General features: G+C 35.3%; 2 protein-coding genes and 1 pseudogene across 2 annotated transcripts; 1 reads left to right on the forward strand and 2 right to left on the reverse strand.

The window, feature by feature from the left end:
- Nucleotides 1-2,725: 2,725 nt before the first annotated feature.
- On the reverse strand, nt 2,726-10,689 carry LOC113055463 (prolyl 3-hydroxylase 1-like; annotated as a pseudogene).
- A 1,505-nt stretch (nt 10,690-12,194) lies between these two features.
- Nucleotides 12,195-15,745, forward strand: LOC113055465 (uncharacterized protein C1orf50 homolog). The gene is made up of 5 exons (XM_026221786.1): nt 12,195-12,326; nt 13,722-13,837; nt 13,936-14,022; nt 15,117-15,248; nt 15,439-15,745. Exons 1-5 carry the CDS (start codon nt 12,278-12,280, stop codon nt 15,622-15,624), a joined length of 570 nt encoding a protein of 189 aa, XP_026077571.1. The 5' UTR covers nt 12,195-12,277; the 3' UTR covers nt 15,625-15,745.
- A 207-nt stretch (nt 15,746-15,952) lies between these two features.
- Nucleotides 15,953-19,737, reverse strand: LOC113055464 (AP-5 complex subunit beta-1-like). Its single transcript, XM_026221785.1, has 3 exons — nt 19,641-19,737; nt 19,378-19,533; nt 15,953-18,753 (listed from the first exon to the last, which is right to left on the reverse strand). Exons 2-3 carry the CDS (start codon nt 19,519-19,521, stop codon nt 16,093-16,095), a joined length of 2,805 nt encoding a protein of 934 aa, XP_026077570.1. The 5' UTR covers nt 19,522-19,533; nt 19,641-19,737; the 3' UTR covers nt 15,953-16,092.
- Between the last annotated feature and the right edge of the window lie 599 nt (nt 19,738-20,336).

Here is a 20,336-nt window from a genome sequence, read left to right on the forward strand (position 1 = left end):
TAATTAAAGGACTCAGACCTATCTATTTGCAGCAGTAAATGACTATGTCAAGCAGATGGAAGAGGAGACTCTTTAAAAAGTAATTGTAGGTGTTCTAAAGACAGCTTTGAATATAATTGCAGATGTAGTTGTCCAAAAAATTGTGTGTACCAGGCATAAAGTAGAACAAATAAAATACTTAAAATAGAGGAAAACTCCCGAACTGGCTCAAATGATTTGCGAACCTGCTCCGGACTCTCGAATTGATTCAAATGATCCGCGAAGCCGCTCCGAACTCTCGAACTGATTCAAATGATTCGCGAACCCGCTCCGATCTCTCAAACTGACTCGAATGATTCGCGATCCCGCTCCGAACTCCCAAACTGATTCAAATGATTCGCGAACCCGCTCCAAACTCCCAAACTGACTCAAATGATTCGCGATCCCGCTACGAACTCCCGAACTGATTCAAATTATTCGTGATCCCCAAACTGACTCAAATGATTCGCGAACCCGCTTTGACCTCCTGAACTGACTCAAATGATTCGCGAACCCGATACGAACACCCGAAATGATTCAAATGGTTTGCGATCCCCAAACTGACTCAAATGATTCGCGAACCCGCTTTGAACTCCCGAACTGATCAAATGATTCGCGATCCCGCTCCGAACTCCCAAACTGACTCAAATGATTCGCGATCCCCATCTGACTCAAATGATTCGCGATCCCGCTACGAACTCCCGAACTGATTCAAATGATTTGCAATCCCCAAACTGACTCAAATGATTCGCGAATCCGCTTTGAACTCCCGAACGGACTCAAATGATTCGCGAACTGTAATATTTTGTTGTTGTTGTTGTTGTTGTTGCTATAAAAACAGACCTAAGCCATCAATAGCCTCTAAAATGGCTTAAAATGCATTATATAAAAAAATAATGAGGCAATAATGATTGGTTATTTATAACACTGTTAAAAAACATAATGTAGGCAAAAACAAAATAAACAATTTATGTAGGCCTACATGTTATTACAAATGCCATGTGATTGCTGCAGGCTACTGACCAAACATTTCATTCAAATATTCACTTAATCTTTCATTTTTGGCCACCTTTTTGCTACAGATGACACAGGCTTTATAATTTCTTCAACAAAAAACGTGCATATCACAACCCTTACAAAAATAAACCATGGGTTTTATCATAGTAAAACTGCTTTTCCTTTTGCATGATTTCTGAATGCTTGAGACTATAAAATAAATTAGAGACATAATAAAGTTATAGCCACAGGTAATTGTCGAGAGCTACAATTGTGATTTCTAAATAATACAATTTATTCATTTAGTTTTTTATTTGATTAAAGTTATTTTTCACCCCTTTAGCAGTTTTTTTTTTCCATCATATTTGAGGAAGGGGGACACAACAATACAATCCTGTTTATGGGAACCCTTAAGTTGTTGTTATACACGTCTCTGGAAATGTGTGCTCTACTACACACACACACACGCACACACACACACACACACACACACACACACACACACACACACACACACACTGAATCGCGCGTGGTGTTTTCAGCTCTTCACTATATTGACACATGATGTAAGCTACACATGCACGTCAGCACGCTATGAGAGGAATTCACCATTTCATTTGATAAAACTATCGTCATTCATTTGTATCTTATACACAGACTGACAGAAACGGCAATGTCTTTACGACAACTTGTTAAAATAAAATTTTGGTATAACTCAAAGAAATTATGTAAGAAATTGCTTAGTAAAATATACTCAAAAAAAAAAGATATACTAAAACATTATTTTGAAGGAATATCACACAAGTTTTCATAGAAGTTTTAATTTAAGCTTGCCAAAACAATAACACCATATTTTTCAGAAACAATTTCTAAAAGTACATTTGCATTTGTGCCTATAATGTTTATTTATTTATTATTATTGTCAGCTAATAAAACCTATGCTTCAGGGACCATATTCATATAACATCTAAGGCTAAATGTAGCTCTTGACTGGTTGAGTTAGATGATGATTAACAGTAAACAGTAGAAAATCAGTTGAGTCTCCCCAGCTGGAAATGTCATTGACTATTAAAATCTTTATAACTGTTTCTTATAATAAATTGACATATTGATAACACTGAACCTTTTATAATGCATTAGTGAGTGTGTGGTGCTTATTGGGTATGGTCACTTATTCCTTATATGAACTGTTTCAAATGCAAGACATTGATTGTATGAGATAAAGTTTTTAAATGATAGCCTGTGTCCTTTTGTAGTGTGCACATATATTTATCATCAATCTGTGATAGCTGTGACTAAATTCATTATATATACGTCTGCCATATGTTGCCACCCCTCAAAAATTCCTGCCCCCTTCTCGCCACCCCATCAATATTTTTCTAGATCCGCCCCTGTGTGTGTGTGTGTGTGTGAGTGTGTATACTCCTCAAACAGGTGGTGGTGGGAACAACTTGGAGTAATTTCAGAAAATGTGTAAAACAGACGCTCAGAACCGTGCTGCCACCTACTGCAGTGTTACGGTAGTGCATGGAGTAAATCCCTTGCCAAGTCACTGTTCTGTAGAAAACAGAATTAATTTATGGATAATGAAATAGGTAAAATTAAATGAATTATTTAAGAAGGGGAAACAAGCACATCATGACCACATCCTACAACATCTCAGCATCATGTCTGTGAGGTCTGCAAAACTCAATAAAAATATACTGCATTGTTATAATTTAAAAACATGTCGCTTTTATTTAGTTATTGTGGGAATGCAAAGTGGCAAATGTAATCTCTGAAAGCTGCCATCAAGGAGCACACAATTTCACAACTGTATTTCAGTTCCTGAGACAAGAATAGAAATAATTACAATTTAGACAAAAGAGAAAATACAAGTCAACTTGATTGTCAAGTCTGCTCTCCTGTGATACGGCTTCAAATTCATGAGTCTTTTTTTTTTTACAGAAACACAGATCCATCAGCAGTCCTCCATCACTTATTAAAAAATAAAAAAGAAAGAATAAAACACAGAAGCTGGTCTGAATGAGGCTCATAACTCAACCTTGTGATTTTCAGCTATAGAGTCTTTAGGTTCTGTGGTCGTTGGCTTTGTTTTCTTGTCATCTGCAGTATTTTTAACAGTTGTTTTGCTTGTTTTCTTCTTTTTGTCTGATGTTACAGGTTTTGTCTTGTTAGCTGTTTTTGATTTCTTTTTCTCAGCTGTGGTGTTTTTTGTTTTGTCTGACTCTTTGCTCTTTGTTTTGTCTGCTTTAGCTTTTGTTTGGGTTTCTTTTTTGCTGGCTTTTTTGATGTTTTTGCCTTTGGTTTTTCACTTTTCTTCACCTCTTTGCTGTCAGTTTTCTTATCCTCTGTAGCTGTGGAAGGTTGTTCTGCAGATGTGCTTGTCTTTACTGTGTCTTTTTCAGTTGTTTTAGTAGAAACTGTTCCTTCAGGTTCAGAGGGTTTCGCTTCACTGTTCATTCCTGTTCTCTGGACATCAGCTTCAAGTGGGCTGGAAAACTTTTTCAGAAGTTCTTCAGCCTGTAAATGTTCCTGTAGACACAACAAAGTGCAACAAGGTGAGACAAAGAGGGAACTTTTAACAACTACAACGTCAACCGATCTGTGGCATTTATACTATTATAGGATTTTTTTAAATATATATATACTTTGAATTGGCTTTTATTTTTATATTTTCAGTTTTTATTTAAATCTTAGTTTTAAGTTCAAGTAATTTTGTTATGTGCTTTTGTCATTTTTATTAGTTTTAACATTTATTTTGCTTAATTATTCATTTAATTTTTTTGTAATTTTTGTACTTCAACTTATTTCTTTTCAGTTTGTTCAATATTCAATATTTTTAATATTTAAATATTTTTAGATAATTTAAATAAATTTTAGTTTTGAGTTCTAGTAACTTTATAATTAGTTTGAATGTTTCTATTTAATTTTAATTTATTTATTTAGATTTAGTAATTTTGTACATCAACTTATTTTATTTCAACTAGTTGCAAATGCCACATTTCTAATTTACATTTACGTTTTACAGTTGAACTTTGTTTTATTCAATATTTATTATTTATATTAATTTTATTTCAGCTTTATTTCTAAATTAACTAAATATTTTAACAGTCTTGGTTAAAAACAACAACAACACGGCAACAGACCCCATGAAAGTCTTAGTTTTCCTGTTTAAATCTACAGTTAATCATGTTGCTTTTTTTTACCATTCACAAAACTGCAGTGAAAGTCATACTTGCCTTCTCATTGTGAAGAGGATCCAGAGTGAACCGAAGCACTACAGCACACCTCTGGCCTTTGGTTACTGCCATCACTCCATGAAGGGTCTCCTGTCCAGCTCTGAATCCCACGACTTTACCACACCGAGGCTTCACTACAGACTGAAGAGAGGGTAGAGTCAAATAGTATCAGTCTTAGAAAAAAGCACATTTTATCAACACAGTTAACAGAAGAAGCTTCTGCATTGACATCGACCAAGTCTAAAATAACTCACTGGCAATGCTGGGGAAGCTACTTTGAAATTGTAGTTTGTCAAGCAACAGTGCGCTTAAAGTAGATAAAACCACATTTAACTCAGTTTACAGGAACCCGTAAAATAGGGATACATAAAACAATATTTATTTAAATACAAAAAGCAAACATACACGAATCTCATTTTTGAACTAGTTAATTGAAATGAACTGTTTGAAAAACTGATTTGCTAAAATAAATCAGACTTTCCAATGCTACTTAACAGTGAAGGCATATTCCAAGGTATAGTGTTTGATTAGTTAGATAGCTAGTTAAATCCTGTCTAGTAGTAACATAGTAGTAACATTACTGAAATATGTAATTTCATATTAATAGCATTACTTATTTTAGTTACTGTATTTTTCGGATTATAAGTCGCACCTGAGTATAAGTCGCATCAGTCCAAAAATACGTCATGATGAGGAAAAAAACATATATAAGTCACACTGGACTGTAAATCTCATTTATTTAGACACAATAACCAAGAGAAAACATTACCCTCTCGCGGCTGGAGACAGTAATGTTTTCTCTTGGTTCATGTCAAATTAATTTTGATAAATAAGTCGCACCTGATTATAAGTCACAGGAACAGCCGAACTATGAAAAAAGTGAGACTTATAGTCCGGAAAATACGGTAGTTAGTTACTCCTCTACACAGCTCTCTAGTCTGAATAAAAATAATGCAAAACATTTAGAAATCTTACAGAGACTGTTTTGGCATCTGACTCAGTGAAGATGAAATCTCCTCCTTCAAAGTTGTCATTGAGGTACAAAATGGCACTACGAAGCAACAAAAAGAATGTATTAGTGAAAACAGTATAAACTAAATAACCATGATGCTAGACTGGTTCCTCAGGGAGCAAACCTGTAGCCTTGATCACTGTATGCTGATGGATCTTTGATACAGTCGTTGAGCTCTGAGATGAGCAGACAGTCTGCACGCTCCTCCTGTTTCTCTGGATTGAAAGAGAGACCAACATAAGCTTGTTTGCGAACTAAATAGATCTGTGTTCAAGATGCAAAAATAATGTGCATTTCTCAGAAAAAAAGCCAGTTTACCGATGGCAGATCGGCAGACCAGGTTTGAGCTAGAGAAATACAGAGGCGATTCCAGACCAAAGTTGGATTCCAGAACCTTTCGAATTTTCTCACTGAGGTCGGACAACAAACGTGCACTCTTCAAGGGAACCAGACCCTCCTGACCAAGGTATAAGGAAAAAAAAGCTTTAAAGTGATGAATTAAAATACAATATACCAGTAAAGAAAGTCAACATATTTCCAGAAAAATCAAAGAGCATCACATTTGTATTTGCAATACAGAGTCTACTAAATTTAAATCTGCCTAATACCATAAAGGATATTATTTTCATATATACTGAAAAAAATAAACCATTTTTTGTTCCTCAAATAACCTTTTAGTGAACAGGTCTTTTTTTTTTCCTTAGTGTGGAGTCCATTTTAAAAATATAAAGAATCTTTTAATAGAACGATTCCATGAACTCTTAAGGTGCAATAAAGCATCTTTAATTTTCATTATGTTTTTTATACATTTAATACTGTTCAAAAGTTTGGGTCAGTAAGATTTTTTTAGGTAATTAATACTTTTACTCAGCAGGGACACATTCAATTGATTTAAAGTGAAAGAAAAGAGATTTGCTGTATAATGTTACAACATATTTCTATTTCAAAAAAGCTGTCCTTTTGTATTTTCCATTCAGGATTCAAGAATCATGAAAAAAGAAAATTAAGCAGCAAATCTGTTTTCAGCACTGATAATAATCAGAAATGTTTCTTGAGAGGTAAATCAGCATATCAGAATGATTTCTGAAGAGCATGTGACATCAGACTGGAGTAATGATGCTGAAAATTCAGCTTTGCATCACAGGAATAAATTACATTTTAAAATATATTCAAATAGAAACATAATTTAATATTAATGTGTTGCATGTTCCTTTAACTGATTAGAACATGGTGCAAATATTAGTTTCATGATTTCATTGAATTCAAGAGGATTTTTTAAGCCCTTTAGTAACGTAGGTGTCACCTGTAGAGCTTTGAGAACCATAATATCCTGAAACATCTCACTCGCCGAATGAGGGGAGGGTGTTGCTTTAAAAGCATCTTGAATAGCTGCTTCCTGCGAGATTTAGGTCAATCAGAAAATATAAATATTTAGTTGACTGCAGAAAATACAAATTATCTTCTGGGAAATAGAAAGAAATGTCAAGCATACACTTGAGAGGCGATGGAGCTCCTGACACTCGTCGGATGTGATTACACCATCCAGGACGATCCGCTGGGAACCGTTCAGAGATGAGGATGTCAGGGTTTCCGGGAGTTTGCTGGCAGTTTCTTGAGTAGGTGCTGGATTGATATCTGAAAAAGCACCAGTTGCAGGACCAGGTCTTGTAACTTGCTTATCCCTTCACATATGTTGAATTTTATAAAGTCTTACCATCTTTTACCATCTTGACCAGGTCTGATGAGTCTTTACTCTTCTCTTCTACAAGTGTCTCGATCTCTTTCATAAGGTTACTGATCTCCTCTGTAATCCTCGCAGCTGTTTCTTTGTCCGCCCTGCGTGCACAGAGGAAACCAACATCAGGTCAGCTGAACTTCTGTCTAAATAAATCACATGCAACAACAAAGGTACACTTACTTTTGTTTGTCTCTTAGTTTCTTAGGTATGATGTCCTCAGGGGTCCATGTGTCCTGGGACAGAATGAGATTTTATTCTAACTATGTTTATAATAAATATGGGTATCATAGCACATATTAATACACTTACTGGATCAACAAATGTTTTACCAAACATCTCATAGCCAAAGTAAAGAAGCTCTTTTTCCAGCAAAGACCTCTTAATGTGCTGCTTAACAACCTGCAACGAAGAAAAATAGTATATATATATATATATATATAGTTCAAAATGAATCTGAAGTCTGCACTCAAAGCATGCACCATGTTGCATCATGTATTTCCATTGGAAATCAATTATTGAGCTATCATCAGTGGCACGTGTGGACGGCACCTCTCTGGCTGTAATGTTGACAGCTTTGTCGTCTCCCAGCACAGCGGAGTAGTACGCCAGGTTCTGAGCCATAACCGCATCCTCAGGGTGGAAGAGCAGGTATGTTTTAGCACACTCAATGGCCTGCTCGTATTTCTCACCTGGGAGAGCAAGAGATTAAACCTTTAAAAATGAACTCAGATATAAATAATACACTATGTATTTAAAACATTCAGCAGTACACAAAAAAATTTGACTTTATTAGCAACACCCCAAAATATCTACCTGCTGTGCAAACTTTGATGTACCTAAATATACTACAAAAACATACACACAAATACAACAATAATAAATATATATACTCATATATAATCTGATAAATCTTGCAGTGTTCCTTTAGCATTATTTATATACAACTTAAATATTTGTTAATATTTGCAATTAACTTTGTATATTGATATTTATTATTTTTCAGTGTTATTAATTTTGTACTTTCACTTATTTAGTTAGTTGCAAAGGCAATGGCTTTTTTATCTAATTTTAAATTTTATTGTAGATTTATTTCAACTACTGAAACCAGTGTTATTAGTTAACTAAAATGAAAACCATAACAAAACATTTTTGTTATTTGAAATAAAAGAAACATTAACTGAAATTATATATATATATATATATATATATATATATATATATATATATATATATATATATATATATATATATATATATATATATATATAAATACAGTTAAACTTATTTTGTTTATGCTTTTCTATCGAATATTTTGTTTCATTTTAGATTTATTTAACTGAAACCAGGGGTATTATATTTAACGAAAATTAATTCCATAACAAAACATTTTTGTTATTTGAAATGGAAGAAACTTAAACCGAAAGAAAAAAAAAACTTATTTTGTTTATGCTTTTCTATCTAATATTTTATTTTATTGCAGATTTATTTCAGTAACTGAAATAAGGGTAGTTAACTAAAACTAAAACTATAAAATTTCCAAGACAACATTTCTCATTTTAATTTACTTTAATTTGACGTAATAAAATAGCTAAAACTGAAATAAAAATCTAAAAAAAAATGATATAGACAGCAGTAAAGCAATATTGGTTTTGGTTTTAGTCAATAACAACACAGAAGTCTGGTCCTGAATATGCTTCTGCTGATGATGAGTGCATCGTACTGTTATAGTATGAGAACTGAAGATAGTTAAAGTGCGATGGGAGGAAATCTTCAAAAGGCTTCTCTCTTCCAGCGGTGGATGCCAGATCCACAGCGCAGTGCTGTTTGCAGTTCAGAACGTGAAGGTAATGATCTGTGATCAATGCAAACATAGACATGAATCCCTCAAATAATAATATATCCATATTAATAAAACATTTAGTGTAACAGAACTACATTCAAGAAAGGGAGAAATCAAATGAGACATCAAATACCATTACTATTAGTATATTTCAAAATAATTGCACTACTTGGTGTTATGCACTAATTAGTGTTTATTAAATCAAAAGCATCAGAATACCACGTGCCTGTCATAGATTGAAAGAGATCGGCGTTGTACTCCATGTAATTGTAACCATCATAATCGAAGGCTCCTTCGCAAAGAACTCTGCATTCTTCATAAGCAGTGAAATATTCTTCAACAGCAGCTTCAAAGTGCTCAATGGCTGGGGCAAAATCTTCTGCACTGTAATGAATCTTGCCCTCTAAAAATTCAGCCTGGAAATCAGCAGTTATACATATTTTATAAGGCGGTAAGATTGTATGGACAAATTCTAGACGTATTCAGATTAATAAACATTGTTCGTACCATGTGCGGTCTCTCCTCCAGGTCCTTGAAATCTGTCTCTTGCACCCCGGCCATCATCATGTAGTACTCTAAATTCTGTTTCATCTCTACGTGGTCAGGGTTTGCTATGAAAAATGTATTTGCTGCTGCAACTGCCTTGTCAAGCTTGTTTATCTGTAAGTGCAAAGAAATATTTGGTTAGAAAACACTCATGCTTTCCAAGTTATACTTTAGCTACAGAATTGGTCCTAGAATATAAATAAAACTTCCAAATAAATAAAAACATAAATAATCAGATTAAAAGTTATATTATTATTTAATAATAATAATAATATTATTTCTGTTTTACTGTATTTTTCTTATCAAATAATTGCCTTAGTGAGCATAGAAGAAAAAAAAATAGTTGTATATATATTTTAATGATATGTTAAATTAATGACTATCATTAAAGTAGTGCTGTTGTCATTGAAGCAATCCTTGAAATATTTGAAAACTGATGCTTTTCCATTATTCCTAGTGGTCTGAGGATGTATATCTCATTTAAACCATCATTTTCCAAGGCAGTGGTATTTTAAAGCCCCTCGGCAGTTCTAAAACTCTGCAAGGCTCCACCTAAAGACGTGGCACAGTATAGGGGGGTTGGGGAAACGTGGAAGAGCTTCTTAAACGGTTAACCATTCAGTGAAAATGCATAAATGTTGTGTACAAAATCTGATCAAATGCAACTGATGCACTTTTATGCACTGATAGAATATTGATATCTTGATATTCTTTGTTTACAAAAAGCTGCTTCTGAAAAGCATTATGCTATGCACTGATTTTATCCCCATGCCAGTTTACTTAAAAAAACTTACTGTTTTTATAAACAGTTTTGCATGCATTTTTCAGGCCTCTTCTTTACCTTAAAGTAAGCTACTTGCAGGTAATTGTAAGGCGTCCTCTTCTTGAACTCCAGCTCTATAGTCTCACTAACTTTATGGAGTGTCGGTGGTCCCATTTTCTCGCGTTCACATGCATCCACACAATCGGCCCGTTTGAGAATCCTCTGGAAAAACGCTAAATCCTCCACGGCCCCGGTTCCTGGGATCGGGACACCCACACCTGGGAAAGGGTGCCCGAAAGCGGTGTGATCCGCGCAGGATAAGCGGCAGTCCGTCTGGATTTTACGCAGCGCTGCTTTATTCCGCAAAGCCCTTTCCATGTTCAGGATCACAGCCAGCCAGTCCTGCTTATAATACGCCTCCACCGCGTTATCAAAAAGCAGATCGTACGGCTCAAATATTCCATTGGCTTGAGTGTCACACAAAGTGAAATGGACACTGGATAGGATTGATATCAAGGACAGTGAGGTCCACATCTCGGAGACTGGAGGCCTGTGAGGTATGACTCGGTTTTGGAGAATCTCCGAAAGTCTTTGGAGAGGGTGGAGCTCCAGGACTGTGTGAAAGCCTGCCCGGGGCGAGCTGAGAAATTTAGGGCCACTGTTGTCTAGTCACGGATTTAAAAGGTTTGAGTGACACATTTTCAACTAAAACTAGAAAGTATTAATACTCTATAGTTTTAGTTGAAAATGCATAAATTATACATAAATTATATAGACCTACAGAAACAGTTAGAATTGAGTTGGCAATTTTAGTTTTTGCTCTTTTAATTTTTCTTTGACTTTTATTATTATTATTATTATTATTAGGCTATTTTATTTTTTGTAATCCAGAATATAAGTTGTGTCTATTTCTATTTTTGCATTAGGTAACACTTCACTATAAGGTTCATTAGTTTACTACTTTAGTTAACATGAACTAAGCATGAACAATAATCCCACAGCATGTAATCTTAATGTGAATTACAACATTTAATAATGCTTTATTAAAATCTAAAGTTGTGCTTGTTAAAATTAGATAATGCACTGTGAATTAACATGAATAAACAACTGTATTTTCATTCAGATCAACAAAGATTAATAGATGCTGTAATAAATGTATTAATTGTTTGTTTCTGTTAGTTATTATAGTCTAAATAACATTAACTGAAGGAACCTTATTGTAAAATGTGGCCTTATATTCATTTGTCGGGAATAAAAAAAGCTGGCTAACACTACAGTGACCTTTATTAAGTCATTAGGAAACATAATTTACCTCTTAAAAGATCAGCAGTTTGTATACGTTCTCATATGATAAAATGTAGTATTCTTGATATTGGTCTGGTAAGCATAATTTAGCCTAATGTAATTATCTTATCGAGTTATTGTTAAGTTTTACTGAATGTTCAATTTAACAAAAATAAATAATATATATATATATATATATATATATATATATATATATATATATAAATTACCCGTGAGCTTTCCCTCATTACAAATTATGCTTTATAAGGTTATTTATAAATTATTTATAATTAATTATTTTTGTTTTTACAATTCGGAGACCTTTTTCCATATAAATAAATAAATGAACCTGGATGTACTGTCGTTGTTGTGTGCAACATCTTGCATAATTCAGATAATATGAAGGAATCGTCCAAAGGTATAGTGCAAAATGCACGGACTTGCAGTTTTTTGGTTTCATAATTTCAAACTTTGATCTTTCATAACTGCAGAAAACTCACATTACTACATTTTCTGCAATCTATATAATAGGCTACCGCTAAACATGCATGGTCGCTTTGTATTTGAGTTATCGATATAATAAATGTGAATATGCATTGTGTTATTCAAAAGCATTATTTTAGAAACACACGCTATAGTTTAAACACTCATTAAATATGTGTGTAAAGTATTATATGACAAAAATATAGGTATTTGTACACAGGCAACTATCACGACTACTACTCGATTCATCAAACACAGCAGGACCCCAGAAACTCCTCCTCCGTGTTTTGTTTTGTGAGTCCGGTGAGAAGTCTCGTGTTAATTTGCTTAGCGCGACGGGAAGTTTAATTACAGAATGGATAAAACAATCTGTCTACCACAACAACCCAACAAAACCACCACGGGTAAGACAGTGCCTTCAACGGTAAACTCAGGAATTATTTTTAGTTTAGGTTTTTCTGTTTTATTAAATTGGTCGAGTCAGTCATTCCACCGCACCATAGTAATGATCAAAACAGTGGTTAAATATTGTAGATCCATTGTATTAAAAGTGACAAAATATGTGCTTGGTGTAAGTTGATAACATTTTTGTAATGTTATGAAATGTCCCATTATTGTCATTATAGTCAGTGCCATGGTACTAAGCTACCAGCACTCACCAAGTTATTATTTGCCTTTATTTTTATTTTAAAACAATCCTTAATAAATAAACAAATAAATAAACCTTAACACCACGTAGATCTACTCTGCACCTCCAGAGGCGCTTACTTTCACTCTTAAGAGGTTATCCAACCTGTTAAATAACAACCTTTGTTGTATGTAAGTTATGTGTATATATATATATATGCGTGTGTGTGTATGTATATATAATATAATGTATAACATACACACACACACACACACACACACACACATATATATATACATACTAAGAGAGAGAGAGAGAGAGAGAGAGAGTGTGCTTTATACAATACTGATAGTGTCAAGGCAGCTGATAGTGTCATTATCCAGTTCAGCTCTTTTCCAATAGTGTCCGTGCAATCAGTCATCATGCAATCAGGGGATTTGTGTCTGGGGCTCTTCTTGTTGACATTCAGGGCTGTAGAGGTCGTCTCCAGGTGCTGATCCATTTGGTTTGGATCCATATGGCTACTGTGACCTCCGAATAAGAATAAAGGAGCCTGATATCAGTGTAGATGTCTTTCTTCTTACTATGTAACAAGTATATATCTTACTATATATATATATATATATATATATATATATATATATATATATATATATATATATATATATATATATATATATATATATATATATCAATCTCTTATTTGAATTTCTCTTATAATGGCAATGGTGTAGTATACTGTAAGAAAAAAATAGGATGTTGAAGATCTAAGTGAAGATGCATAGCAGTGACAAAGTATATGTACTACCTTGGGTTCACCGGAGTTAATATCTTAAACTCTAAAAACCTTCTTTACAGTTACAATTTATAACCCTTAATGTAAAAGAAGTTGCTTCTGTTGTAACAGCTGTGCTCTGTATGTAAATTAAGTTAGACATCCCGTTGTCTTAGATGATTCTCGTTGTCACACACTCATTCCCATTCTACAATTAAAGACCATTTGCTCATTATGTGATCATCCCAAATCGAGCAGAATCTTCTTCTCTATAATAATTAGGCCATTTTGGAAGATGAGCATGATTTAACATGCATTTTGGAGTGGAATCTGCCACTAAAATCATCTCTGTGCTGTGCAACACTATTTTACATGTCAACAATGTTAATATTATAGTAACTTTGGTGGAGACCAGCAGTAACCCGAGTGGAATGGCACTGGTGAGCCCCTACCAGACTAACCGTGTTGGGGATCCCATGGATCTAGTTGCTCTGGCACAGCAAGTACAGAAAGTAAGTGATGCTTTAGCTCTATTACTTTACTGATATGGATATACAGTTGTTGTTGTTTTTTTAATCATGGATTTATTTATTTCTTTTGGGAATTTTAGGGAGATGACTTTATTAGAGCCAATGCTTGCAACAAACTTACAGTAATTGCTGAACAGATAAGATACCTTCAGGAGCAAGCAAGAAAGGTGAGATTGAACTGTCACTCAAATGATCATTTTGTTTTACAGCAGTACCGCAAATGTCCCTAGACTTGGTAGGTAACTTTTGATGCTCTAGCGGTTAATAAACAGAACTGCTTGCGTCTTTTGGAAGAACATCGTAGCCGGAACTACTTCTCTCTGTTTATGTCTATGAAGAATCACAAAGGTACTGGGTTACTCCGCTGCGGTACCCCCGAAGCAATCTAAAATAGTCTGAATATAAACACTTATTATAGGTGCACCCTGGTGATTCAGGACAAGCCAAAAACATGGTTTGGAAAATGGATTCATGGTGTACTCGCTTATTATATACATTTTTCTACATTTTGAACACAAACAAAGTTACTGACCGCAGCTCTGATTGGTTAATTCTTAACGGGAGCACTCCGTAACTGCAAATGGCAATAGGAGCACAGGGAGGAGCCAGAGGAGCTTGATTTTTTTCACAGATTATCTGTCTCATATTCTACTGTCAGGACATGATGACAGGTTTAACAAATATGCAAAAAATATATTTTTACAAAAGTAACCTAGTGCAGCTTTAAAGGAATAGTTCAGTGTTTATAAATAAAGTGTTTTTTTTTTGTTTTTTCATGCAATATTTAGGTGAGTTTCTTTTTTTTTTTTACCAGAACAGATTTGCAGAAATGTAGCATTACATCACTCGCTCACCAGTGGATCCTCTGCAGTGAATGGGTGCCGTCAGAATGAGAATCCAAACAGTTAATAAAAACAATCTTCAAATAATCAACATGATTCCAGTTTTGAAGTTAAAAACATCTTGATGGATTTGTTTCTCACCAACATGCTTTTTTTACTTCACAAGTGAGTGTGGATTACTGTGGTGTATTTATCTTATTCTGACGGCACCCATTCATTACAAAGTAATGCTACATTTCTCCAACTCTGTTCCCATTAAGAAACAAAGCCATATACATCTTGGGTGGCCTGAGGGAGATTAATTTTAAAATAATCTTCATTTTTAGGTGAACTATTCCTTTAACGTTTACATATCTGTGTTAAAAATCTAACAAGTGACAAATAAGTAATGGTTAAATCATTTTGTGTTTGCACTTTAGGTTTTAGAAGATGCCAAGAAAGATGCCGAGCTTCACCATGCTGCATGCAATGTTGTGAAGAAACCAGGAAACATGTATTATCTTTACATGCGTGAATCCGGACAGCGGTATTTCTCCATTCTGTCTCCACAGGTGAGTTGATTGCCACATTATGAGTGTCTGGGTCTCATCAGTTGACATGAGTGAGAAGTGAGGTCAATCTAAACTGGATGGCCCCAACCAGTAGTCATTAATTAAAACAAAATATAGAAAAGACCACCAGAAAACAAATAGGTGTGGTAAAATAAAATATTTAACAGCTAATTTATTTAATCTCTTACAGGAATGGGGTCCTAGTTGCCCTCACAAGTTCCTTGGTGCATACAAACTCCAACATGACATGTCTTGGACCCCACAAGAGGAGGTTGAAAGGCGGGATGCTGAAATTGGCATCATGGATAAACTGTTGAACAGACAAACTGCTCTACCAGCCTGTACTGAGCCCAACTTTGAAGGTCTTTCACAGTGAAAGGGCGCAGCTCACTCACAGACTGTCTCATCTAGTCATGAAAGCCACCATGTCTTAAAATAATTGTTTGTTAACAGAAATAGTTTGGCAAATTAAAATCGCCAGTTCTGCGTACTGAAAATTGTCACTTGTCACTACTACTGGACCTGTAAATCTGTCATTCCGTCATGCATTTAATGTGTCAGATTTCCCTTTTTTTTTCAGAGCTGCATACATTTTTGGTTATGTTGTTTTCATTAAATCATTAATTCAGTATCTTATATTGATTTTTCTTTTCATAAAGCAGTAGGTTTTCACTGCTTACTCTACATAAAACAGCATAACATGTGCTCATATTTATTTTATTAAACACATTAGTCAGCGATTTTATATACAGACGCGATGGTGTTACATAAAAAAAGGAAGTCATAAAAATAAATTGAACTGGTTAAAATCAACTATGTAAATGAACACCTGCAATACATCTGTTTAGCCATCTGTTACTGTTGTGCTACAATGATCAGTAATGTTTTGGAGGTAAGAGTTCACAAAGGGTAACAGTTCCCAGTTGTCCGTTGCGATGCTGACCTGAATAGCATCTTCAGCCTGGGTAATCTTCAAAAGGACATGGCACGTGGGTGGAAGAAAGAACAGTACTTTCCAAAATCGTTTGCTTTGCTGATCTGTAATAAGGTAACCCTGGAAATGTGTCTTGATGAGATCAGTAAGACTTTCATCTCCAGTTTTGAAACAGAAAAGACTAATGGCTGATTTGTCAGGATTCCCAGAGGCTGCGGCCTCCCAAATGCGGTCAAACACTTGAACTTTGCATTCACAGGATGTGTTTGGCGGTAAAGGCAGAGGGAGGAATATCTCAGAGAACGAAACGCTCACATCAGGCAGTCGGCTGTGCCAAGAACGTCCATCTTGGGTGGTAAATATGGCACTGACACATAAAGTAGTAGGGTAGGGTTGAAAAGGCTTGAGCTTGACTTGGACCTCAGGTGGCTTTCTATCTCTGAACACACATGGTACATGTATGTCATTTACCTTTGCGTAATTTGAGTCTTTCATCTCAAAATGCAGACAAATTGTAAACACTTTATCGAATAAATGATCGGTGTCTTTTGCATGAGTCAGACTGTATCTCAAGGTGACCTCAGAACCAAATCCAGATGTCTGAAACTGTCCTTGATAAACCTCCAACCAATTCTTAGCCTCTCCCGTTGTCTCCAACATCTCTGAACTTTCCAAAGACCTTTGTGAGGCTTCTCCTTGCACCTTGATGAGTTGTAAAACATGCCGGTTAGTTTTGTGCACAGTCAGGTTACTAGCGATCCCCTCATTTTCAGCCATAATTGCAGAATGCGACCGCTCTTTGGCACGTCCTCCATCAAGTCCTTTGGCGAGAATCCCTGTCAGCTTTTCCCATGAAAGGTTGGTTAGCAGTGTGTAGTAGAAGCGAGCGTGCTCCTTAATGTCCGTGTCATCATAATGTACCGATATGTATTGCAAAAGGTCAGCCAACTCAATAAACACTTGATCAATGGAGGGATGCTCCAAAAGATTGCGACAAACGGCGAGAACTGCGTTTCCAACCTGCCAGTTGCCCCTTTCACACAAGTTGGAGTTGATTAGAATATTCAGAAGGAGGTAAATGGTGTTTCTCTGGGTAATCTGACCCTCTTTAGCCACTCGTTTCAAGACTTTCAAGTGCCAACTCAAATTATGAATCGTCAACTGCAGTGGAGGCATTTCCATAATGCATTTCTGAAGCCCTATCAGCAACTTCACCGACCAGACTGGATCATTCAGATGCTCCTCGATGCGATTTGCGAGGCCAATCAAATTCGGAGCGAGTCGCGAATGTTTGGAATACATGTCGCATAATTTGTCGATCACCTTTTCGGAGAGTTCTTTCATGCCATTGAAGTGCATGAGAAAAATGAACAATGCTCTGAAAGAGGTCACCACCACTTCTCTGCTACCATCATTGTCTATGATTTTCAAAAGGGCCATTATGTGTTCAAGCAAGTAGCTGATTCCTTTATCCGCTTCACCCTCGTCTGCTTCAAGGTGCACCAAACAAAGAAGGTTTAGCCTGCAGAGCATAGTAGCACTATCATTGAAAACCGTTGGATGAAGAGACGCTGCCAGGCGTGGCGTAACCAGCACAGGTAAACTCTCTTCTCCGCTGCTGGATATGGGCCGGTTCTCAGGGAAGTGCAGGATGCATTCCATGCAGAAGAGCTTTTCGGAAATTCTTAGGAGCGGATGCTGGGCTGTGCCCACGAGACGCTTGAGCAGGAAGTTCTCATCCTCGGCTGTGAAAAGACTATCTGTGAATGTGTCCTTCATAAAGAGCGTGGCATGCATGAGCGAAACGTCTGCCGTTCCGAAGAGTCGCAGAAGCTGTGATTTGAATAACGTTGGAGAGAGTCCCGGAACCATGGCGACAACTTCTACAAGTTCCCTTAGTAGGGCAGACTGGGAAATAGGTGTATGCAGGTAAGACTCTTCCAAGAGGGAAGACATTATTGATTTGAGTTCTTTACAATCCAAACCTGGTGGCAAACGTGGGACATGCACCATCATGTTTATTGGCAACAAGGTCAATCCTAACTGATTGCTTTTCCATGCAAACCCTTCATTTCCTCCTAAGATGCTCTTGAACTCTAGGTCAGTAACATTTTTTTGGGTAGTCAAGATCCTTATGGCGTTCTTCAGCCCTAGTGTATAAAGCATACAGTAGGACTGATGCAGAACTGTGGTTTCTTGCTGTTTTAGAAGATGCAAGGCCTCTAACTTTTGAGAAAGAAGACCAGGGCTACAGGTTTCCATTTCTCGTAGACACTCACAAGCGGTGGCCCTTATTGGCTGATGGGATAGGCCGCATCTGTAGTCATTGGTGTCCTGAATCATCTGAAATAGAAAGTCCAGCCAATCTTCAGCCATCTTCGTGTGGTTAGCCAGGCAGGATGTGCATATTATCACATTGGTGATGGCCAGCATGACATTGCACTTAAGGATGATGGATTTCTGTGGTGTGTGAGAGAAGACTGACAATAGTTCAAGGGCTGTTTCCTCTCCCACAGAGGAAGAAGGGCAGAGAATGGTTGGATGCTCCAGTAGCAAAGACACAATGAGAATCTTATAATAAGGAAGAAAAAAAAAAAAATCACAATATTAAACAAAATCAAGTCAATTACAAGGGAAATGCACAGCATTTAAACAAAGCTTTATAGTTAATACATAGGTCTAGTTACTGGAAAAGGCTGCAAACATTGTGGAGTAGAGTTAATATTATTAACTAAAACCATTACAATTTTTTTTATATAACAAATTTAAACTAAAATAAATTAACTTTTAACTAAAATAAAATAAAAACGTATTTTATTTCAGTTAGTTGCCAAGGGAACATTTTTTTTTTTACTTTTTTTTTTTAACTAAAATAATTACAGCTGAAATATAAAATGAATAAAAAACATACAATAATACAATATTTTATAAATAAAATTGTAGAATATTATATAAAAAATATAATACACGACCAATTGAATAAATATTTCAAATTAAAATGAAAGCAGAAAATATATAAATAAAAAATGACTTCAAAATGATCATAAAACTATAATTGCATGCATTTATAGTAAAATGACCGTTTATTTTTTACCTGTTAATATATTTATATTATTTCAACGTCTATATACATGCACATACATATACATTTTATAAAATACAGTGTTATAATACGTGTTTGTCTGCTTTCGTTACCTTGAGTTGATCACTAGCCTTATCATTCCTCAGTTCGTGTAGAAGTTCAGCCAAGAAGCTCTCACATGTGGTGGTGGCCAAAAACTGAGATGGGCTCAGTAGAAAGGCCGATATTTTTTGATCCCAGGGATCCGCGAAAGTCATTCTGGAGAGAAACTGTGAAAACGAACAGAGGCATTTATGTGAATGACATTGACGCCGATTGATCCAACGTTAATGCAACATTAAAATAAAAAGTGCATTTATTCAATTTAACGACTCACCAATCAGATCACACTTAAAAACATAAATAAAGCAATTTGCTATGCAACATCCAACAATTGACGTCTGTGAAAATCATGTGTTCTGAAGCTGTCATATGATAAACCCGGACACTGATCTGTATATTTTTAAAATTAAAGTCTAACCTTCCACTTTTTAAATATTCCATAATAATTTGCCATGATGTTTCCCTTTTCGAATTGTATAGTAAGTATTTTAAGATTTGTAAAATAATATAATTTAAATTTTACACTCATATTATTTACATGTACATTGCTGAGCAGAAGCAAAGTGCTTTTATTTTGAAACGGTCATGTGACCTTGTTTTTTTTTACAAACACTTTACTGCCATCATGTGGTGCGTCAAATATTTAGAGGAGTAGGTTAAAAAAGCAACCTAAATTAGAAAATTAAATAAATAATTAGAAGTGCTAAAACCATCTACTCCACATTGTCCACAATGAATACTAAAGTCGTGGTTAGTAAGATAAGGTAATGTAGTCTTGACAAACAGCGAGCTTCGTAGAAACATTGTTGCTCGTATTGCAATAAATCGCAAAACAATAAAACATAAAGAGTAACAACATATACGTAACGTAATTAAGTAACATAATATTATAAACCTTTTGAAATTGAAATATTCTCAAAATTCATAGATCAATGTTGTATTCCTGTTCTTATTAAATTACTACTAATAA

Source organism: Carassius auratus, chromosome 36, assembly GCF_003368295.1.
Source record: "Carassius auratus strain Wakin chromosome 36, ASM336829v1, whole genome shotgun sequence".
NCBI lineage: Eukaryota > Metazoa > Chordata > Actinopteri > Cypriniformes > Cyprinidae > Carassius > Carassius auratus.